Here is a 23,241-nt window from a genome sequence, read left to right on the forward strand (position 1 = left end):
GCAGTGTCTCTTTTGTGTGTCTCTTTGTATGTGCGTGTCAGTGGTGGGTTTCAAAAAATGTTTGAACCTACTCTGTGGGTGTGGCCTCCTTTGTGGGAGTGGCTTGCTGGCCATGTGACCTGGTGGGAGTGGCTTGCCGGCCAGGTGTTTTCTTTCTTTCTCTCTCTCTCTCTCTCTTTCCTTCCTTTTGTCTCTCTGTCCCTTTTTCCTTTTTTTCTTTCATCTCTCTCACTCTTTTTCTTTCTTTTTTTCTTTTTTATTTCTTTCTTCCTTTCTCTTTCCTTTCTTTTGTTTCTCTGTCCCTTTTTCCTTTTTTTCTTTCATCTCTCTCACTTTTTCTTTTTTTCTTTCTTTCTTCCTTTCTTTCTCTTTCTCTCTCTGTGTGTGTGTGTGTGTGTGTGTGTGTGTGTGAGAGAGAGAGAGAGAGTGGTAGGTTTCAAAAAAATTTCGAACCTACTCTGGGTGTGGCCTCCTTTGTGGGAGTGGCTTGCTGGCCATGTGACCTGGTAGGAGTGGCTTGCCGGCCATGTGTTTTCTTTCTCTCTCTCTCCCTCTCTCTCTCCTTCGTTTTGTTTCTCTGTCCCTTTTTCCTTTTTTTCTTTCTCACTTTTTCTTTCTTTTTTCTTTGTTTATTTCTTTCTTTCTTCCTTTCTTTCTCTTTCTCTATGTGTATGTGTGTCAGTGGTGGGTTTCAAAAACTTTTGGAACCTCTTCTGTAGGTGTGGCCCGCTTTCCGGGTCCACTGGTGGAACTTCTTCTAACCGGTTCGGTAGATTTGACGAACCGGTTCTACCGAACTGGTGCGAACTGGTAGGAACCCACCTCTGGTGCGTGTGCATTGTGGGAGCTTGGAGGGAGCTTCAGATAATCCTCGACTTATCACTCGTCCGTTTAAGGGACCGAAGTTACAACAGCATTGAAAAAAGTGACCCGTGGCTATTTTTCACACTTAACAACTGTCGTAGAATCCCCAGGGTCAGGCGATCGAAACTTGGACGCTTGGCAGCTGGTTCATACTTACGACGGTTGATCCCCTTTTGCGACCACCTGGCAAGGAAAGTCGGTGGGGAAGCTGGATTCGTTTAACAATGGAGTGACTTAACTGAATTGCAGTGATTCATTTAACAACCGGGCGGCCAGGTCGTAAAGTGGGACGAAGCTCACTTAACAACTGTCACGCTGGCTGGGGAATTCAACTCAGAGTTGAAATCCACAGGTTTTAAAATTCACCAAGGTTGGACCCCCCCCTGATTTAAACTAATCACTAATAATGACAGAGGAAGAGGCGAACCCGTCCCATTGCAAGTTCTAATAACTTAGGAGTTTCAAATTGGGCCAAATTCACTTATAACATGTCTCACTTAAGAACGGAAAGCTTGGGCTCGATTGTAGACGTAAGTCCAGGATTCCCTATAAAGTGCTCCAGGAAAACGCTGCCTTCTCCTCCCTGGCGCCCTTCCTAGAGGTGGCTTGCAGCTACTCCTACTAATACCACTCTATAAAGCCCTAGTAAAGCCACACCTAGAATCCTGCATCCAGTTTTGGTCCCCATATTATCAAAAAGATGTGGAGACTCTAGAAAAAGTGCAGAGAAGAGCAACAAAGAGGTTTGGGGGCTGGAGGCTAAAACATACGATGGAGGGTTGCAGGAGCTGGGCCTGGCTAGTCTAGGGAAGAGAAGGACCAGGGGACACATGATAGCAGTCTTCCAATATTTGAGGGGCTGCTAAAGAGAGGAGGGGGTCAAGGTATTTTCCAAAGCACCCGAAGGCCAGACAAGGAATAATGGATGGAAACTGACCAAGGAGAGATTCAACCTGGAAATGAGGAATTTCCTGACAGGGAGAACAATCAACCCATGGAACAGAAGTTGCCTTCGGAAGTTGTGGCAGCTTCATCACTGGAGGCTTTCAAGAAGAGACTGGACTGCCATCTGTCAGAAATGGTGTACGGTCTCCTGCTTAGGTGGGGTGGGGGGTTGGACTAGATGACCTACAAGGTCCCTTCCAAGTTCCAACTCTGTTAAATCAGAAGTTGTGGGACCTTCATCACTGGAGGCTTCCAAGAAGAGACTGGACTGCCATTTGTCATTAATGGTGTAGGGTCGGCTGCTTGGCTGGGGGTGTGGTGGTAGTGGGGATGGACTAGATGATCTTCAAGGTCCCTTCCAAGTTCCAACTCTGTTAATCAGAAGTTGTGGGAGCTTCATCACTGGAGGCTTTCAAGAAGAGACTGGACTGCCATCTGTCAGAAATGGTGTAAGGTCTCCTGCTTGGGGTGGGGGGGGGTTGGACTAGATGACCTTCAAGGTCCCTTCCAAGTTCCAACTCTGTTATTCAGGAGTTGTGGGAGCTTCATCACTGGAGACTTCCGAAACAGGACTGCCATTGGTCCTTAATGCCGCAGGGTCTCCTGCTTGAGCAGGGGGTTGGGCTAGATGACCTCCAGGCTCCCTTCCCACTCTTGTCCGTCTAAAATCTAAACGGCCTTCCCGGGGCTGCCCCATCCGAGCCGGGCTGCGGCGGGGGGCAGAGCCCGGACTGGGCGGAGCGGGGCGGGCGGAGCGAGGCGGGTCAGCCGCGGCGGCGGGGCTAAGCCGAGCCAGGAGCCTGGGCTCGGCCGGCAACGCTGCGAGATGCTGAAGCTGGAGGTGGCGGTGAGCGCGGTGGGGCTGCGGGCGCCTTCGCCCCGGCGGCAGCGGAGCCCCGGCAAGGCTCATACGGTGCGTCTCGGGCTGGGGGTGGAGGGTGGGGGGCACCGGCCGTGCCTGGGCAGGGCGAGCTTGGGAGGCGCGGGAAAAGGCTCCGTTGACCCGGGTTGGGACGGTCGGAATTCAACCGGGAGAGCCAAGGAGTTAAACCAGGCGGGTTGCAGCCTGAAGCCTTCTCCCCTTGCAGCGATGGCTTGGAAGAAGCCTTCCCTCCGGCAGAGAGAAGGGGGGGGAATGGGGGGATTGCATCAACGTCTGAACGGGGCCTGGGGGAATCTTACTCCTAGGTAACACACACACACGCACACGCACACGCACACGCAGTGGATTAAAGGCAAAGACATTTCTTAGGAATGAGGTTTTCTCAAACTTTTTGTCTGAAATGGTGGAGGGTTCCCTGCCTAAGCAGGGGGTTGGACTAGAAGACCTCCAAGGTCCCTTCCAACTCTATTATTCTAGTCTAGTCTACTCTATTTTATTCTAGTCTTAATCTAATCTACTCTATTTCATTCTAGTCTAGTCTATTTTATTCTAGTCTTAATCTAGTCTATTTTATTCTAGTCTTAATCTAGTCTATTTTATTCTAGTCTTAATCTAATCTAGTCTATTTTATTCTAGTCTAATCTACTCTATTTTATTCTAGTCTATAGCGATAGCAGTTAGACTTATATACCGCTTCATAGGGCTTTCAGCCCTCTCTAAGCGGTTTACAGAGTCAGCATATTGCCCCCAACAATCTGGGTCCTCATTTTACCCACCTCGGAAGGATGGAAGGCTGAGTCAACCCTGAGCCGGTGAGATTTGAACAGCTGAACTGCAGAACTGCAGAACGCTGAAGTAGCCTGCAGCCTCCACTGCACCACCTCGGCTCTAATCTAGTCTATTTTATTCTAGTCTAATCTAGTCTAGTCTATTTTATTCTAGTCTTAATCTAATGTACTCTATTTTATTCTAGTCTAATCTAGTCCATTTTATTCAAATCTAATATAGTCTAATCTAGCATAGTCTATTTTATTCTATTGTATTCTAAGTAGTTGCCAATCAGTGCCAGAAAGGAGGGCGGGTGGGTTAAGAGGGAGGAGGAGGAGGAAGAGGAGGCAGCATTCCCAGTTCCAAAGTTCAACCTCTCTAACCTGTCAGCACAAAAAGTTTTTTAAAAACGTCATCTCAAATGTTTTTGTTTTTTAATCTGGCTAATTATGTGAAACCCTCTTGCCAACCAGTTGCTACTACAGCGTGCCTGGAATATGGAAGAGGAAGGTATTTGTAAGTAACTAGCTTGCTTAACCTAAATGGACCGCGGGGGAGGGGGGAATCTATACTGACCCCCTCCCACCTCAGGTGGATCTAAAAACGGGATGGCGAACTTATGGCACCCATGCCACAGGGGGCACCCAGAGCCCTCGATGCGGGCACACAAGCCCTCGTCCCGGCTCATCTCCTCCCACTGGGCAGCTGATTTTCCGGTCTCTGCCACGCATGCATGGGGGGGGGGGGGGGGAGAGGACTACTACACCCAAAATGGGGCATGGGTGTGTGTGCCCATCTCCAACCCATTTTTGGTCCCAGGAGGCTGCAGGGAGGCCCCGTTAGGCCCAAAATGGGGCACAGGGGATGCGGTGCCCACCCACCCATCACCCCTCGCAGCCCATTTAAATATAACCTTAATTGTCATTGAATTGAATTGAATTTTATTATTTGTATGCCGCCCTTCTCCTGGAGGGACTCAGGGCGGCGAACAACTCAAAAGGGGAAAAGGGGAACATAGAACAGAATACAAGTAATTAAAATAGGCAAGAATCACGCAACCATACAAGTCGAGAGGGGAGGGGAACTCAACAACCCCAGGCCTGCCGGCAAAGCCAGGTTTTGACGGCTTTTCGGAAGGCCTGGAGAGAGGTGAGGGTCCGAATCCCTGCAGGGAGTTCATTCCAGAGGGCCGGAGCTGCCACAGAGAAGGCCCTCCCCCGGGTAATAGCCAGGTGGCATTGGCTGGTAGACGGAACCCGGAGGAGGCCGACCCTGTGTGATCTAATGGGTCTTTGGGAGGTAATTGGCAGCAGGCGGTCTCTCAAGTACCCAGATCCAATACCATGAAGGGCTTTGTACTTAAATACAACGAACGTTTTGGTTCCAGGAGGCTTCACCCAAGTGGGTGGGAGTCGCATGCATGCGCAGGGGTGCAGGGTGGCCGCACGCCTTCCATTATGGGTACAGGTGAGCCCCCGCAAGCTTTTGGCACCGGATGGATTAGCCCTCACTGATTTAGAAGTTGAAAGCCTTCTTTCAATCAAACTCTACTTTCTTCCTCCCCGGCCTGAATTGATTCCTAGTGAGCAGCATTTCTGTGTGTGGGGGAAAGCATGCCGTGGCCCTCGGGGGCGGGCGGGGGGGAGGACATCCCCAGGTCCTGGGTGCAGAAGATGCCACCATGCAAGGCACAGAGATGCAGCCGTGTGAGGGGGGAGGGATCGGACCCTCTGCTTAAATCAAGGGTGAGTGGCAGGACACCGGGGAGCTTTCGGGACACGTATGGAGGAAGGCAAACCTCTTCCTGGCACACTGGCGCACTGTTTTTGCCATTCATCCAGGAACCGGAGAAGAGAAAAAACTTCCTGGGAATCAATAAACTGCTATTTATCATTCATCCAGGCCTCCCTGGGTAAAAATTGTCCGGAAACCACCTGCTTTAAGGGGAGAACAGCCGGTTCTTTGTGCCACGGCCAGAGTCACGCAGGGACAGGGAGAAATGGTCTGAAATGCTCTGGAAATCCGAGACCCCCCCCTGCCCCTCCCTCCCTGCGTGAGTCAGTTTCCGGCCTCCCGGTCCGGCAAGGATGAAAGCAGACCCTCAATTTGGCCTGGGGACCATTTGAATGACTCCTTGTCTCTTTGCTGAATTCAGGATATCGTGTGTGTGTGTGTGTGAATGCAAACTTTCCCCTCCCCTTCGTTGCTCTTCAGTTCGTTTAAACGAGAAGAGGCAGGTGTTAAAAAGTTTGGAGGAACCTGTTTTTAATTTTTTCCCTAAGGTATATGTGTGCGTTGGGGCGGGGCCCCGTCGGTAAACAGCTCCACCATCTCGGAAGGTGAGGATAGGAAGCCAGCAAGCGATGGGATCCTTAAACGGCCAAGTTCGGGAAAAACTGCAGTAGCTTTTCACGTGTTCTGAAAGAAGGATGTTTCTCCCACCCAGCCTTTACATCTCTGGAGGGACGCGGTGGCTCAGTGGTTAAGACGCTGAGCTTGTCAAGTCAGAAAGGCCTGCAGTTTGGCGGTTCGAATCCCTAGCGCCGTGTAACGGAGTGAGCTCCCGTGACTTGTCCCAGCTTCTGCCAACCTAGCAGTTCGAAAGCACGTAAAAAAATGCAAGTAGAAAAATAGGGACCACCTTTGGTGGGAAGGGAACAGCGTTCCGGTGACTTTAGGCCTATCACCAGGAGACTGGGAGTTGTAGTTCCTCATTAGCCATGAAAGCTGGTTGGGATCTTGGACCAATCACCAGGAAACCGTGAGTTCTAGTCTTGCCTTAGGCATGAAGGCCAGCTGGGTGACCTTGAGCCGGTTTCTTTCTCTTTCTCCCAACCCTGGTGGAAAAGAAAGCGAGAGTCAGCCACTTCTAGAAAGCAGAACAGGGACGCAGGGAAACACACAAGAGTCTCGGGTGCGGTTTCTCCACGTAGAACGTAGACGGGAGAGATGGGAACTGCCCAGGAAGTGTTTCTCACCCACGTAGCCAATGCATTTCCCAGCCAAAGGCAGAGTGGCTTCTGGTGACCCCTCCCATTTCGCTCCTTTACTTGGACTTTACTCAGCCTCCCTCCAGCTGCTCCCAATGCAGTAAAAGCTGGGATGGGAACCAAATTGGTTCTTTCATTTAGAAGTGCTAAAAAGCTTCTCCTTTCCAACCTTTCTTTCTTTCTTTTCTTCCTTCCTTTCTCTTTCTCTTCCTTCTTTTCTTTCTCTCATCTTTCTCTTCTTTCTTCCTTTCTCTTTCTTCCTTCCTTTCTTTCTCTCTTTCTTCTTTCTTTTCTTTCTTCCTCCCTTTCTCTTTTTTCCTTCTTTCCTTTCTCTTTCTTTTTTTCTTCCTCCCTTTCTCTTTCTCTCCCTTCCTTTCTTTTTTGTTTTCTTTCCTCCTCCCTTTCTCTTTTTCTTCCTTCCATCCTTTCTCTCTTCTTTCTTTCCTTTCTTCCTTCCTTTCTCTTTCTCTTCCTTACTTTCTTTCTCTTTCTTCTTTCTTTTCTTTCTTCCTCCCTTTCTCTTTCTCTTCCTTCCTTTCTTTTCTTTCTCCCTCCCTTTCTTTTTCTTTTCTTCCTTCCTTCCTTTCCCTTTCTTTCTTCCTTCCTTTCTCTTCTTTCTTTTTTCTTCCTCCCTTTCTCTTTCTCTTCCTTCCTGAGCCAAGGTGGCGCAGTGGTTAAATGCAGCACTGCAGGCTACTGCTAGATCAGCAGTTCAGCGGTTCAAATCTCACCGGCTCAGGGTTGACTCAGCCTTCCATCCTTCCGAGGTGGGTAAAATGAGGACCCGGATTGTTGTTGGGGGCGATATGCTGACTCTCTGTAAACCGCTTAGAGAGGCCTGAAAGGCCTATGAAGCGGTATATAAGTCTACTGCTATTGCTATTCCTTCCTCTCTTCTTTCTTGTTCTTTCTTCCTTCCTTCCTTTTTTTCTTTCTTCCCACCCTCTCTCTCCCTCCCCCTCTCTTCTCCCCTTTCCCTCCCTCCCTCCCACCCTCCCTGACATCTGGAATGCAGCATCCTGCAGGAGGGTGGTCTGAACCCAGCCAGATCGCAGGAGGAGGTCAGCGGGGACGTACGTGAAGGCCGGGGCTGTGACTTTGACCCCCTTTTGGGTTCTGTTGCAGGTATTCAGAGTGGAGATCTTGTGTAACGGGAGGAAACATTGCGTGGAGAAGCGCTACAGCGAGTTTTACGCACTTCACAAAAGGGTGAGTAAGGGGGACGATCTTTCTCCGGTTGAGCTTTTGGATTTTGGGCATCAGCACAAGAGCAGTTGGTTAGTTCTTTTCTTTTAGGGAATTTCTCCCCCCCCCCCCTTCCCCAATGTTCTAACTGAGCCAGAACTTTGAGATTTCATGGTGGTCTCCATTCCAAACAAGAACTGTTTTCAAGAGAAGGCCTTCTTTCAGCTTCTGGAGATCAGCTAAAGTTATGTGCTGCCACCTGCTGGAGACTAGAGGGAGTTGCCCCTGGGAAGAGCGCAGCAATGCAACAGGTAAAAGGTAACGGTTCTCCTCCCTCTTTTTAAAGGGGAAAAGATGCGTCTTATACTCTGAAAAATACGGTAATGCCTCTGAACCATTTTAAGAGGCACGGACTTCAACTCCCAGAATTGAAGCCAGCTGGGGAATTCTGGGAATTGAAGTCCACACATCTTAAAGGAGGGAAGGTTGAGAAGCCACCGATACCCCATCTTGATCTCTTGAACAAAAAAAGTGAGGTGTAAATCAGCAGAACCAAGGTGAGAAGATCGAGATTCAAGTTCTCCTCTCCAGCATGGAGCTCGATGGATGATCCTTGGTGTGTTTCAATACTTTCTTGAGTTGGAAACATAAACATGGGCGGCCACTAAAGCAAACCAGGATTGATTAGAAAGTGTTTAGAGTATGCCGGAAAACAGCGTGGCTGAATCCACAAGGGAACTAGGCTCCCCATCACACACATGTGCTAGTCGTTCCCAACCCTAGGGGGCGGTGCTCATCTCCGTTTCAAAGCTGAAGAGCCAGCGCTGTCCGAAGACATCTCCGTGGTCATGTGGCCGGCATGACTAAAGGCCGAAGACGCACGGAACGTTGTTACCTTCCCACCAAAGGTGGTTCCTATTTTTCTCCTTGCATTTTTTACATGCTTTCGAACTGCTAGGGTGGCAGAAGCTGGGACAAGTCACGGGCGCTCACTCCATTACGCAGCGCTAGGGATTCGAACCGCCGAACTGCCGACCTTTCTGATCGACAAGCCCCGGAGCCACCTTAGCAATGCAATAAACACAACCAAGTTCAGAACCGCAGCGATTTCTTTGTCCATCCCCTAACAGGTGCCGTGTCTTCTTGTCTCTCTTTAGATCAAGAGGAGTTGCCTGGTTCCCGACTTCCCACCCAAGAGGGTCCCCAAATGGATGGTGAAAGTTCTGCAGCAACGGCGGGCCGGCTTAGAAGCTTATCTGCAGGTGAGGGGTTCCACCACAAAACCGCGTTCGACTAAAGGGCGCTCGACGAAACTGCATAGCTGACGTCATCACAGCGCGACAACAGCGCGGAGAAAAAAGCACTCTGTAAACGCTAAACCTAAAATTAACCCCTAAACCTAAACCTAACCCCCCTAAACCTAATCCTAAACCTAACCCTAAACCTAACCCTTAACCTAACCCTAAACCTAAACCTAACCCTAACCCTAAACCTAACCCTAACCCTAAACCTAACCCTTACCTTAACTTGAATCGGCTTGCTTTAAAAGCGCTATTTAAAGCGCCCTTCTTTCTCCGCGCTCGCTGTTGTCCGCGCTCGTTGATGACGTCAGCGACGCGGTTTAATTGGGCGCGCTTTAGTCAAGCGCGTTTTTGTCGTGCCACGCAGGTGAGGAAACCCCCCAAGGTGGGAGGTGATGGTTATTCCTTGCTACAGCCCACCACTCCTGCTTCCTTCCTCTTTCCACCTTCTTCAGAGAGGGTTTACTACTTGTTGCCTTCCCCACAGGGCGTCATCTTGCAGAACGAAACCCTTCCCAAGGAGCTGCTCCATTTTTTGAAGCTGTGGCAGGGCCAACCGGAGCCCCATTTGGGGTGAGCATTGCTCAGGACTGGTCTTGGGGCCCACCAGCAGCCAGCGGAGCCGGCAGCAGAGTCGGGCAGTGAGGAGGTTGGGGAGGAGCGTGGGCCAGTCCTGGAGGAGTGGTCCGTGGTCTCCGAACTCGGTTGTCTTGCAGACGTTTCATTACCCAGTTTTGCAAACTCCATTCCTTTCGAGCACTGATAATGTTACCTAGTTGGGTAATGAAACGTCTGCAAGAAAAACCAACAAAACTCGGAGAGCACCAAGACTTTGCAGTTCAACCCTGAGCGATATTCTTTTATTGAAGACGCTTTATTTGCTTGCTTTTTCAACAGATGGGATGAGAATTCGCCCTTGCAAGACTTCAGGCAAGATGTTTTCTGTTTTTTAAAGAGGGGGGGGAGAATGGTGGAGCACCCCAAACTTTTGCTGGTGAGAGGGATCCGAGTACCAGCTTGACCTCACTGTTTATTCCAATATTTGCCAGCCTTCTATCATCGTTATTTTTTAACAACCCTTAAAGGTCTTTTAAGCCTGGAGGAGAATTCACAAACTGATTTGCTTTTTGCCACACTTGTGCAGGTGTATATATATATACACACACACATAAATGTCTACCAAAATTGTTCAGCAACCTATTCGGTGGATGTACTTTATATATGGGAAGAATCAAAGCAGTGGGTGAATTCTCCTTCAGGCATTATACTGCAGTTCCATCTGAATTAGTTAGCCAACTTCAGCTGATTTTGAAAAAGCGAGGAGACACGGAGACATGCCTCCCCTCACCCACCCGCCCACTCACTCACTTTTAAAGCGCTACTTTAAAAGCAGCCCCTTCCCTACTCACCCACCGGTCCTGGATCACATGGCTGTGAAAAACATCTGAAGGCTGTTTTTAAAAACTTTAAAAGACTTTTAATGGATCACATGGTTGTGAAAAACATCTGGAAGGCTGTTTTTAAAAACGTTTAATGACTTTTAAAGAATTTTAAAGACTTTTAATGGATCACATGGCTGTGAAAAACATCTGAAAGGCTGTTTTTAAAGACAATGACTTTTAAAGACCTTTCAAGACTTTTAATGAATCACATGGTTGTGAAAACATCTGAAAGGCTGTTTTTAAAAACTTTTAATGATTTTTAAAGACCTTTCAAGATTTTTAATGGATCACATGGCTGTGAAAAACATCTGAAAGGCTGTTTCTAAAGACTTTTAAAGCACTTCTTTACAAGCTGACAGCTGCTTTTCATCTCACCACTCCACGGGGCCCGATACTTTGCATTGGCGGCCCGTATCCGGCCCATGGTCCATAGTTTGAGGATGCCTAGTATAAGGTCTCTAGCTTGAGCAGGGGGTTGGACTAGAAGACCTCGTGAGGTCCCTTCCAACTCTGTCATTCTGTTACTCTTGGCCCTAATCCTGCTTGTTCTAACACCCAAGGTGGCACTTTTTCCTTCTCAAACAGCCCTTGCTGGGACCAGCTCTCTCATCGGCCTGGCGTAAGCTTCCACAGCGATCCGTATGTGCTCCCATCTTCCACAGGTAAGCCGCAAAGAAGCTACCTTTCCAGAGGTTTTATTTTGGGTGGGTTGTGGGGTGGTGGTGGCAGAGGAATAGGATAGCAATAGCAGTTAGACTTATATACCGCTTCATAGGGCTTTCAGCCCTCTCTAAGCGGTTTACAGAGTCAGCATATTGCCCCCAACAACAATCCGGGTCCTCATTTTACCCACCTCGGAAGGATGGAAGGCTGAGTCAACCCTGAGCCGGTGAGATTTGAACAGCCGAACTGCAGAACTGCAGTCAGCTGAAGTAGCCTGCAGTGCTGCATTTAACCACTGCGCCACCTCGGCTCTTGTAACTTCGAATCACCACAGACACAAAGCTGAGAAAATTCAGATTAGAAAGGGCACATGGAGGCGTTATGCATATATTACATTAAGGGTGTGTGGGCGCATGTGCAGATGCTTTTAGCACGCAACAACCAAAAGTTTAGCCCATCACTGCTCTATGGACATCTAACCGGCTCTTTTTTGAGAAAGTGCATCGTATACTCTTTATTGTCATTGTATAAAATAAATACGACGAAATTGGTTGCAGCTTAAGAGTTTCTTCTTCCTCTTTTTATTCCAGATTTGCTTCCGAATATAATCCTGAACGGCGTCCTGCAGGGTCTCTACGCCCAAGACCACCGTCTGCCTGGGAGCAAAGCTCTTAACCGAGTCAGAGATGCCAAGGACAATGGCAGTGGACCATGGGCTTGGTCTTCTGCTGTGCCTGTCTTCCTTGCCTAGGGTGGCAATGGAGAGGCCTGCTTTGCAACCTTGTGCCTGGAGAGAGAGGAAGCGTGTAAAAAGCAGAGGGACGGAGGGCACGACAGACCCGCTGCACAAGCGCCCCCCGCGCCCCCCCCCCCCCCCCCGTTTTCATTCAGGGAAGGAGAGAAAACTTTCCATAGTAGTAGATCCTAGGTTTTTTGAGTAGGGTGTCAATTAAATGCACTGTGGTTTATTCCGACTGCATCTCTTCTGCAGAAGAATTCAGCCGTTGGAAAAACTCAAGAGGCCTGATGTAGGTGTTCTGACCGAAGCATCCCAAGAGCAGGAAGCAAACTCCTGGTCCCGACAAAAAAAAACTTTTATTAATTTCCTGCCAATTCTGCTCCTTCACATCCAGCAAAGTCTTTCAAGGGAGGATTTACAGTCACAGACCTTATCTGGCTTGGAGAGCTGCCAGGCCGATCTCTGCAAAAATTTGGCAAGGCCTCTCGGAGAGTCACAAACCAATTAAGCGAACTAATTGTCTCCTGCAAACTCCACTCCCTTTCACTCCTCTTTTATTTCCTCTGGGAGGGGCCATTCATTGTCCACCTGTGGCCTTACTCCTAAGTTGACCCCTGTTGTTTAGCTGTTCCCTTCATCTGGCAACTCTGCGCATGTGCACACTGGGACCAGGCTCCAGCTGTTCTTCTGCCTCACTAACGTCTGATTCTGAAGGCAGCCGATAACTGTCAGACGGCCCTGGCCCCCTCTCTGCCTCCGACACAGAGCCCTCATCAGAGCCTTCCCCAGAGTCCAGGACTGGCCCATGTTCCTCCCCAACCTCCTCACTGTCCGAATCGGCTGCCAACTCTGCTGGCAGGCCACAACACTACGACGAGAGGCTGCCACTTAAATACAATTTTCTCAACCACTTTTAAGATGCATGGAGTTCCCTTCTCCCAAATTCATACCAATTCGGATCCTGTTCAGCCTTAGCAAAGGGGAAAATCTCTTGTCCTTTGTTGCTTAATTTTTCCCCTCTTCTTTCACCAGTTAGGCAGCTAAACTTCCAAGGCTGACAATGAGGTGGGGTCAAAAGCACCTTAATGTGGCGGAGGTAGTAGGGTGTATTTTGTTGAAGGCTGGGAATTCCTCCAAACAATTAAAAACTGGATAGCTTTCCAAATGAGTGGGTTACGTCCAGAGGTGGTATTCAGCGAATTCTCTCCGGTTCGGGTGAATCGTTAGCAGCGGCTGTGGGAGGCTCCGCCCACCCGCCCCGATGTAATGCGCAACCTGTACGTGCGCAGTTGCGATGCGTGCAAGTGAAGCACATGTGTGCGCTCTCACATTTGCGAACCGGGAAGGAAGAGAAGTGAATCCCCACCGCTATGGTTACGTCCAACGTTAGTAGGACCGGGGAAACTAGGCGCGGTGATCCGTCACCGGGTGCAGGGTTTTCTCAACCTTCTCAACGCTACAATTGGTAGACGTCCCCGCCCAGCAGTTGGGAATTCTGGGAGTTAACAAAGTTCACCCAATTGAAACAGCTGAGCTTGAGAAGCCCTGATTGGTGTGGGGGCTATCGTGGCTAAGACTAGTTACCCAAAACGTAACTTTTTAAAACCTCTTCATATTGTGGAGGACGCCGTTTTCCACTCGGGTGCCCAGAACAAGCTTCCTCGGTTTCCGAATTCGGAGGTTGCTACCTTGTTTCCCTGAAAATGCCCTAAAAATAAGCCCTCCCCGAAAATAAGCCCTCCCCAAAAATATTGCAACACAGCAGCAGCCGTGAGGTGACCACGCTCGCTGCCTCCTGCACCTCAAAAATAATAAGACCTCCCTGAAAATAAGGCCAAGCGCTAATTTTGGGGGTCAAAACTCCCCTTATGTACAGCATAAACTGCAGAATGAATCATCCTCATTTTGCAAGTATCAATTTTGCATTCCACATTTTCTCTTTACCACTGATCAAACCGGGAATAGTTGAACCTACTATCTGAACATCCTAAGTAACTCATTTAAATCAGACCCCCCTAAAGGGGTAGATTTTTGAGATATTGGAAGGAAAGAAATACATGCTCTGTAACCGTGACCCGTCAAAACCCCGCTCGACTAAACCGCGCCCGATTAAACTGCGTCGCTGACGTCATCAACAGGGCGACAACAGCCAGCGCGGAGAAAGAAGGGCGCTTTAAATAGCGCTTTGAAAGCAAGCCGATTCAACTTAAGGTAAGGGTTAGGTTTAGGGTTAGGTTAAGGGTTAGGATTAGGTTTAGGGTTAGGTTAAGGGTTAGGTTTAGGGGGGGTTAGGTTTAGGGGTTAATTTTAGGTTTAGGGTTTACAGCGTGCTTCTGTCTCCACGCTGTCATCGCCCTGTTGATGACGTCAGCAACACGGTTTAGTCGAGCGCGGTTTTGTGGTGGAACCCTCTGTAACTATTCATCTACGCCTGTCATTTGGAGTTTATGATGTACATAAGGGGAAACACGGCAATGGGATTTGGCTCTGTTCCGCTCATCCAAAAGGAAACTTCCGGGACCTTCCACCCCCTCCAACTGGGCTTAGAGCAATGTTTGGTGGCAATCTCAACTACAACGGACTTGAGTTCTCCTGTCCCGGTGGAGGAGGAGGAGAAAAGGCAAGGCTAGATGTTCTACAAAAAAAAAAAACACAATGGTCGTGTTTATTGGTCCATGTGCTTTTTTACAAAAAATGAGACGACGCAACGCTCGCGGGCCCTCCGGAAGGGGCCTCGGCACCCCGCCAGCCGAAGCCGATGATGGAAGAGTTGAGCTGTGGTTGCAGAAATGGGACCCAGCATGGAAGGGAGACAGAGAGCAGTGGGTGCTCAGCATCTGGAGGAGGTGGAGGATGAATGAGGCCCCAAGGAAGACGGTAGGGCCCCCAGCCCTTTTCCAGACCAGTACCTGGCCCTCCAGCAGCCCCAGATTATTCTTTGGCAATGGCGAACGGTTTCTCCACTTCAATGACGTTGCAGTCCGCAATGGTGACGTCTTTCAGGGGTTTGTCGCGACTGTCCGTCTTGGTGCTCTCCACCTTCCGGACGACATCCTAGGGAAAGAGGGAGGGAAAAAGCCCTGAGACGATGGAGACCCTCTACCATAGAGGACACCATTCTCGGGTACATTCTTGGCCTCCGCGGTCTCAAGCCCTAACGGTCCCCGATGCAGCTTGGAGATCAGTTGAGGGCCCAGGAAGATGATGTCATAGTATAGCAATAGCAGTTAGACTTACATACCGCTTCATAGGGCTAAAAGCCCTCTCTAAGCGGTTTACAGAGTCAGCATATCGCCCCCACAGTCGGGGTCCTCATTTCACCCACCTCGGAAGGATGGAAGGCTGAGTCAACCTTGAGCCAGTGAGATTAGAACCGCTGAACTGCAGATAACAGTCAGCTGAAGTGGCCTGCAGTACTGCACCCTAACCACTGCGCCACCTCGGCTCTTGGGGAAGGGCCTTGGGAGGGGGAGAAAGAGACGGGGCCTGGAGAATATAAGTGGAGGGGGAGCCCAGAGAGCTGCATAACAGGCCAAGAAAGCATCTTCTCTGACTTATCAAGAGCCCTGGGGGTGCAGTAGTTATAAGGCAGTACTGCAGACCACTTCTGCTGACTGCCAGCAGTTCGAGTATCACCAGACTCAGCTGCCCATCCTTCCGAGGTGGGTCAAATGAAGACCCAGATTGTTGGGGGCAAGAGGCTGACTCTGTAAACTGCTTAGAGAGGGCTGTAAAAGCACTGTGAAGTGGTATATAAGGCTAAGTGCTATCCCTTCCTCCCTCCCTCCCAGTGGTTAGAATGCAGTACTGCAAGCTAACTCTGCCTGCTGCCATGAGTTCGATCCTCACAGGTTCAAGTTGACTCAGCCTTCCATCCCTTCCGAGGTCGGTCAAATGAGGACCCAGATTGTTGGGGGCAAGAGGCTGACTCTGTAAACCGCTTAAGAGAGGGCTGTAATAAAGCACTGTAAAGCGGTATATAAGTCTATGTGCTATTGCTTATCAGGCCGTAAAAACAGACAGCAGGAGATTTGGACTTTCAGGCTTGCAAGATTCTATTCCTTCGTCTGAGAAATAAAGTAAAATTAGCTCATCTTGTCATGTTTCCTGTCTGGTCTAGCTGGGAAGGATGATGAGAAGCGGGCGTCTCTAAAACCTTTATTTTTATTTAGGACAAAGCAGAAAGACCTGGGGATTCTCAGGTGTTATTAACTGTCAATAGGCTTGGCCAGCAGTGTTGCAAAAGTTTATTTCAACAACACCTGGGGGGGGGGGGGGGGAAGGTTGCCAAATCCAGCTTTAGCTCATCAGAACCTCAGCCTAGACGCTAGATTTTCGATATCCCAAGGTAGCCCAAAGCTGAAAATGGAGGTGGTTAATTTGATTTGATTACATTTATATGCCGCCCTTTCCCCCCGAAGGGGACTCAGGGCGGCTCACAATTCAAATCAGGGAAGGGGGCTACAGACAGGAAATAAAAAGACGAAACATAACAATACATAATTTAAAAACACACAACAGTCACACCATTCGAGACGGGGGCAACAGCTCTTTAGCCCCAGGTCTGTCGGAACAGCCAGGTTTTAAGGGCTTTGCGGAAGGCCTGGAGGGTGGTGAGGGTTCGAATCTCCACGGGGAGTTCGTTCCAGAGGGTCGGAGCAGCCACAGAGAAGGCTCTCCTCCGGGTAGTCGCCAGTCGACACTGGCCGGCGGATGGAATTCGGAGGCCTAATCTGTGGGATCTAATCGGTCTAGTGGAGGTAATTGGCAGCAGGCGGTCTCTCAAGTTAATTGGGATCAAAAAAAGACAAATCGGAAAGCTGCTTGGCCAGACAAGAATGGGAAGAATCACATGCTGATAAAATGTGATCTCCAGTCACAACCAACTTTTTAACAATATGCAATTTTTTTTTTTTTTTAAAGGAAGTCAAAGTTTTGGTACATCCTCTAAATTTCTTGTTCTATGACTCGACAAGATGTTCAAATATGGGAAGGAGGAAACAACGGAGTTGTAATAGTAGTCAAATTCAGCTCTTCTTATTTCGAACCACTGTATCTAGACTGCCGTTTCTCATCCTTATCTACTTTCAGATTTCCGAAAGATGTCCTAATTAATTCATGAGCCTCGAGCCAAGTTTCAAAAGAAATCCAGTCATTTATTAGGAACACCATTTCGGCAATACCCCATTGCAGTCAGGTCTGACCTCATTTTAATTATGGCTGAACTTTACCCCCGTTTCCTCCCTCCCCTCAGTCTGTGTCACAAATCACATTCACCAACGAGGTGCACGCCTCACAAGCCTGCTGTAGTAACCTGAGATCCGATTCTAGCCAAAGGTATGCGTGGAATGCGCTCTCCCCCCTTTTCCTCACCATGGCAACTTTATGAGTTCACTTTTAGGAATGTGGACTTCCAACTCCCAGAATTCTCCAGCCAGCGTGATCGGGAGTTTGAAGTCCACCTAACCTAAAGCCGAGAAACACGGATCAATGCCCTGAACAATAGTTAACTCTCACCCAGCCCAAGCGGATTCCTACTCACCATCCCTTCCAGGACTTTGCCGAAGACGACGTGCTTGCCGTCCAGCCACGAAGTCTTGACAGTAGTGATGAAGAACTGTGAGCCATTGGTGTCCTTGCCGGCGTTGGCCATGCTGACCCATCCCGGCCCGTAGTGCTTCAACTTGAAGTTCTCATCTGGGAAACGGTCCCCGTAAATGCTCTTCCCTGGCAAAAGATAAGAAAAGGAAAGATGTTAACGCTGCCCAAAAACAGAGATGAAGACTTTCAACTTGGGATAGACCTGCATCTCCTGAGCTTCTCAGAGATCCCCGAGTCCTTTTCAGATGTTAGAAGAACTTAGCAATAGCAATAGCAGTTAGACTTATATACCGCTTCATAGGGCTTTCAGCCCTCTCCAAGCGGTTTACAGAGTTAGCATATTGCCCCCAACAATCCGGGTCCTCATTTTACCCACCTTGGAAGGATGGAAGGCTGAGTCAACCTTGAGCTGGTGAGATTTGAACAGCCGAACTGCAGAAATGCAGTCAGCTGAAGTAGTCTTACCTCCCGTTCCATCGCCCCGGGTAAAATCTCCTCCTTGGATCATGAAGTCCTTGATCACACGGTGGAACTTGCTGCCCTTGAACCCAAATCCTTTCTGGAAAACAAGAGCAGCAAAGCATGAGAGCGGTAGACGCAGGACACCCATTCATTAAACACTGGCAGTGTCTCCTGTGCCAGTCCCGTCCCTACGCGGGAGGATTTATCCATCTGGTATCTCCAATCAAACCACGTGGTCTCGGTAGACAGAAAACAGATTCAAAATGTTCCCAATCAAAACTGGGAAACGAAGAGCTTTTAAGCACGGAAGACCGTCCTTTCTTGGTTTGTGTGTCTGTGTGTCTGTTTGTGTATGTGTGTATGACTTTGATCCAGGTGGTCCGTTTTATGAATTTGTGACCCACGACAGGCAGGCGACCAATTCTTTAAATAAATAGTTCAATCCAGAGCCTTGGTGGCGAAGTAGTTAAGAGTTCAGTACTGCAGGCTAATTCTGCCGACTGCCAGCAGTTCGATCCTGACCGGCTCAAGGTTGACTCAGCCTTCCATCCTTCTGAGGTGGGTAAAATGAGGACCCAGATTGTTGGGGGCAACAGGCTGGCTCTATAAATTTAGAGAGGGCTGGAAAGTACTGTGAAGCGGGAAATAAGGCTAAGTGATATTGCTAATCCTGTGTGTGTGTGTCTGTGTGTATTCCAGAATAACTCTGGAATGCCTTGAGCAATTTCAACCAAACTTGGTACACAGATGACTTATTCTCTGGAACCAAATACTGTGGGGGGTAAGACACCCCTAACACTCCTCGGAATGTGTGTTCTGTTAAGATACAGCCTGTTGGGCCTTAAAATGGCTTCCACCGTACTGCCGTAAAATGGCTTCTACAGTGCAGTGCATGTGGCGTTGCCACGGTATCGGCTTCACAGTACTCAAGGGAGCTCCCTCCGGTAAGGGGGAAGATCCAACATTAGAAATTACATTTGGTCCGGACATTTCCCCCCTATAAATAAATACCCAGGCAACGCCGGGTTATCGGCTAGTTATTAATAAATCCAGAGGGGTTTCCTGGGGTGATTGCCCCCTTCTATCCGTGGGGGCCAGCCCTGCTCAGAAAGAGCCGTCATTGTGAGGATTTCTCCCCAGCCCTTCACAGCTAAAGACTTTGTGTTCCCCCCGTGAAGTATCCAGCCCCTATTTTTGCAGACTCTCGGTAGCGTCCCCATCGTGGGACCCGCGTCCCAACTTACCTCTCCTGTGGCTAAGGCGACAAAATTTTCCACCGTTTTTGGAACCGTCTTTGCAAAGAGGCCGATGACAACACGCCCCACCTCTTCCTCCCCGATCTTAATATCAAAATACACCTGGGGAGAGAAACAAGAAGCTGCTATCAGGGAGTGGATGCTTATTTGTATTTATTTGGTTTGTACGCCGCCCAATCTCGGAAGACTCAGGGCCGCTTACAGGTAAAAAAGGGAAGGGGAGACATACAAAGAATACAAACAACATTAAAATTCAACAACATTCATAAGTTAAGATGGGGCTGGATAAATCAACAGCCCCAGGCCTGCCGGAACAGCCAGGTCTTAGTCGCTTTGTGGAAGGCCGGGAGAGTAGTAAGGGTCCGGATCTCAACGGGGAGATTGTTCCAGAGGGCCGGAGCAGCCACAGAGAAGGCCCTCCCCCGGGGAGTCACCAGCTGACATTGACCAGCAGATGGAATCTGGAGGACCCCTAATCTGTGCGATCTAATCTGGGAGGTAACTGGCAGGAGGCAGTCTCGCTTAGGCGAACTCCTTCCTATTCTGAATTTAGGCCGCAATCCTTGGAGGCCATTTTGGGTGGGCAGGCACCATTTGTGGCCACACAACTGCGCTTCATGGATTAGGAGGTTAGAGTGGAGTCAGAACATTACTACAATAACCGGAAACCTAAGCTTGGTTAAAGCTTCCACGGTGACTTCCGAACGAAATGTAATACAGGCACCAGTAGACTCGACGGATGACAAATTTCTGTTGCTAAGCAAGGGAGTTGTTAAGGGAGCTTTGCCCCATTTTGCGACCATTCATGCCAGTTGTTAAGTGAGTCAGCACCGTTGTTAATAGCAGGTTGTTAAGTGAACCTGGCTTCGCCACCGTCACAAAGGCGAGTCAGTTGTCAAGCATCTGAATGTCAAATCACGTGACCACGGGAATGCTGTAACGAAGGGTGAAAAATGTTCCTAAGTCACGTCTCTGCGCCGTTCAAACGGTCACTAAGTGAAGCGATGCATGTCGAGATCTACTTGTGTTTAAGTCACACTCATCGTTATCAGGCAAGGGATGAAGAGAGAGACCGTTTGAGTAAACTGCGGTGGTGACATCATTGTAGGTGTGATGTTCTCGGGAGACTTCTGCCAGACCTGTGTGTGTATATTTCTGTGTGTGTATATTCACACAATTCTGTAAGAGCTTCGTTCCCTGCGTAATCCGTCTGGTAAACTCGCAAGATTCGTTTTTCTCGCCATGTATACATCCGAACTAGACTGTGCTATTTCTCTGTGTCATAATATAATATAGTATAATATACTGTAATAAATATAGTATAATATACTGTAATAAATATAATATAATATACTGTAATAAATGTAATGTAATATAATATGTGTAATAAATATAATAATAAATATAATATAATATAATAGATATACTATACTATACTATAATTAATATATAATATAATATACTATACTGTAATAAATATAATATATGTGTAATAAATATAATATATGTGTAATAAATATAATATACTATAATAGATATACTATAATAGATATACTATAATATACTATAATAAATATACTATACTATATTTAATATATAATATAATATACTATACTGTAATAAATATAATGTATGTGTAATAAATATAATATACTATAATAAATATACTATACTATACTACAATAGATATACTGTAATATACTATACTATAATATACTATAACATAATATAATTAATATATAATATAAAATATAATAGATATAATATAAAATATAATAGATATAATATAAAATATAATAGATATAATATAATAAATATACTATAATGTAATATAATAAATATAATTAGTGGGTATATGTATAATGTTGCATTTATTCATTCAATCAATGCTTTTGTAGTGTATATTAGAGGCGGTGACCCTTTGAGAGCTGTAGGCAATGAAATTTCATTTTAATATACGCTGATCAGGGTACATTCAAAGGGACAATAAAGTTATTCTAAGCCTGAGGATGCAGATGACTGCCTGAATGGGCAGCAGGCTTAAGATGCTTTTATCACAATAGTATACCACGGCTTCATCGTATTATCTCAGACGTGGCTAACAGTTCCTGGGAATGGCAGAATCCTTTGCCATTGGGGGTGGGGGTTAAATAACAGATGCCTAATTCTTCAGGCCTGGGTGGCTTTCCTCACCCCTCCCAAATACTCTTTATTCACCAAGAAATCGCAGCCCATTTTTTTTAGCCTTTTGAAAATGCCATGTCATCATCCTGGTCATTCCCTTTCCTTAATTTCAGAGGCTGCAACTCCTGGATTTACACCATCCGGTGGGAATCAATCCCACCGGATGCAGGTGGGCTTCCTCAGAGCCAATCCTGCAGCCGTGCAGCATGCTAGTCCCCCAGAAAGCAAGCAAGCCAGCAATAACAACCCCTCTTCCTTCTGGGCCTCAGATGCCAGCCTTCCAACCCTCACCTTGCAACTAAGAGGGGACCATCAGACCAGTGTTTCTCAACGTTGGCAACTTGAAGATGTCCGGACTTCAACTCCCAGAATTCCCCAGCCAGCGAATGCTGGCTGGGGAATTCTGGGAATTGAAGTCCAGACATCTTCAAGTTGCCAACGTTGAGAAACACTGCATCAGACGATGGGCAATCCTCCTCCTGGTTTGCCCATCGTCCTCTGGCTAGATGGCTGGGTGGCTAAGACACTGAGCTCGTCGATCAGAAAGGTCGCCAGTTCGAATCCCTAGTGGAGGTCTCCTGCGTGAGCAGGGGGTTGGACTAGATGACCTCCAGGGCCCCTTCCAACTCGGTTAATGGTTTTCTTTTTTTTGTTTGTTTGGAGACCCTGCTTCATGGGGGAGCGCCTGTGCCCGCACGACTGGCGTGCAAACCTCCCCACTCACCTCCCAGCAGCAGCAGCATCATCATCCCGGAGGCTCGTTGTAATCTGAACGGTTCAAGGGGATTAGAGTTCCCCGTTGCTCGCCCGCCCCGTCGATCTTAATACACGTGTGCGTGCACATCCATACGTGCACGCGCGCCAATGCACGCCGAGGAAGCAAAAAAAAAAAAACCCTGACCAGCTGCCAGGCTGTTGCAATCCGAAGCGGCGCTGCATGGGCGCCGGATCCCGCTGCAAAACCAGAGGGTGTTGGAAAGGGGGGGATGCATGGGGAATATTGAGCCTGGGTGCCTCCCCCCCACCCCCGCTTGCTCACCTTCACGGTGACCTTGGGGCCCTTCTTGCGCTCCTCTGCATGAGTGCCTGGGAAGAGCAGCATCAGGAGACCCCCGCCCAGCCCCAGCAGGGCCGCAGCCGCCAGCAACTTCATCTTCCTGCGTTCACAGCTCCAGCCACGCCAGCCCGGCCACAGTGCCCGCCGCGCCGCCAGCATCCGCCCCCTGCCCCTCGCGAGCCTTGCTTTCCCCGCCCTCTGGGCCCCACTATTGCCTCCCTGATGGTACAGCCCCGAGACGGGCGGAGCGAGGGCTTCAGCGCCCGGGATTGGCGCGTTCCATCGCCGGAGGGGGGGGGAGAGGGAAAGAAGACGGCGAAGAAGCCCGTTGCGACAAAGGAATGCCACGTTTCCAGCCTCGTATTGGGCAGCCGGGTGGGCCAATGAGAAGCTGGCACGGAGGGCGGCGGCGCGCCCATTGGGCCAAGTGGCAACAAAGGAAAGGCAGGGAGGAGGGAGGCTGGTCTGGCGAGACTACGTTACCCAGAAAGGGGCGCGCGAGAGATAGTATACCGCTCCGCTCCTGTAGGGGTCGGTGTAGGTGAGATGCAAGCAGAGGCCGCTCAACGGTTGGATTTTCCGTTGAGCTCCAGAGCAGTCAGCCCTGCCTACCTCCAAGGTTGTTGTGCCGATGCAATTAAGACTCCCTCTTCATTTGTGGAGGAAAACAAGGCTATAGCGCTATGGCCGAAGTTACTCCAGGGTGAACGGAGTCCTTTAACGCAGTGTTTTTCGACCTTGGCCACATTAAGATGGATGGACTTCAACTCCCAGAATTCTTCAGCCGGCCATGCTGGCTGTGGGAATTCTGGGAGTTGAAGTCTACCCATCTTAGTGTGGCCAAGGTTGAAAAACATTTTGAGCATCCTCCAGACTTAATGCTTCATTCAACAGATTACAT

General features: G+C 48.7%; 2 protein-coding genes across 2 annotated transcripts; one reads left to right on the top strand and one right to left on the bottom strand.

Annotated features, from left to right (window-relative positions):
• Positions 1-2,614: 2,614 nt before the first annotated feature.
• Positions 2,615-11,891, top strand: LOC116519510 (sorting nexin-22-like). The gene is made up of 7 exons (XM_032233401.1): positions 2,615-2,722; positions 7,576-7,659; positions 8,793-8,897; positions 9,424-9,509; positions 9,834-9,866; positions 10,964-11,040; positions 11,632-11,891. Exons 1-7 carry the CDS (start codon positions 2,636-2,638, stop codon positions 11,790-11,792), a joined length of 633 nt encoding a protein of 210 aa, XP_032089292.1. The 5' UTR covers positions 2,615-2,635; the 3' UTR covers positions 11,793-11,891.
• Positions 11,892-14,413: 2,522 nt separating this feature from the next.
• LOC116519597 (peptidyl-prolyl cis-trans isomerase B) lies at positions 14,414-22,537 on the bottom strand. The gene is made up of 5 exons (XM_032233554.1): positions 22,323-22,537; positions 19,088-19,201; positions 17,847-17,940; positions 17,323-17,507; positions 14,414-14,834 (listed from the first exon to the last, which is right to left on the bottom strand). The coding sequence occupies exons 1-5, from the start codon at positions 22,497-22,499 to the stop codon at positions 14,712-14,714; spliced, it is 693 nt and encodes a 230-aa protein (XP_032089445.1). The 5' UTR covers positions 22,500-22,537; the 3' UTR covers positions 14,414-14,711.
• Between the last annotated feature and the right edge of the window lie 704 nt (positions 22,538-23,241).

This window comes from Thamnophis elegans, chromosome 16 (genome assembly GCF_009769535.1).
Source record: "Thamnophis elegans isolate rThaEle1 chromosome 16, rThaEle1.pri, whole genome shotgun sequence".
Taxonomy (NCBI): domain Eukaryota; kingdom Metazoa; phylum Chordata; class Lepidosauria; order Squamata; family Colubridae; genus Thamnophis; species Thamnophis elegans.

Coding starts and splice junctions, on each gene's coding strand:
- LOC116519510 (XM_032233401.1), top strand. CDS start 2,636: ATGCTGAAGCTGGAGGTGGCGGTGAGCGCGGTGGGGCTGCGGGCGCCT. Junction 2,723..7,575: donor GCCCCGGCAAGGCTCATACG/GTGCGTCTCGGG, acceptor GTTCTGTTGCAG/GTATTCAGAGTGGAGATCTT. Junction 9,867..10,963: donor TCGCCCTTGCAAGACTTCAG/GCAAGATGTTTT, acceptor CTTCTCAAACAG/CCCTTGCTGGGACCAGCTCT.
- LOC116519597 (XM_032233554.1), bottom strand. CDS start 22,499: ATGCTGGCGGCGCGGCGGGCACTGTGGCCGGGCTGGCGTGGCTGGAGC. Junction 19,202..22,322: donor GCCCCAAGGTCACCGTGAAG/GTGAGCAAGCGG, acceptor TTCTCTCCCCAG/GTGTATTTTGATATTAAGAT. Junction 17,941..19,087: donor TCGCCTTAGCCACAGGAGAG/GTAAGTTGGGAC, acceptor CTTGTTTTCCAG/AAAGGATTTGGGTTCAAGGG.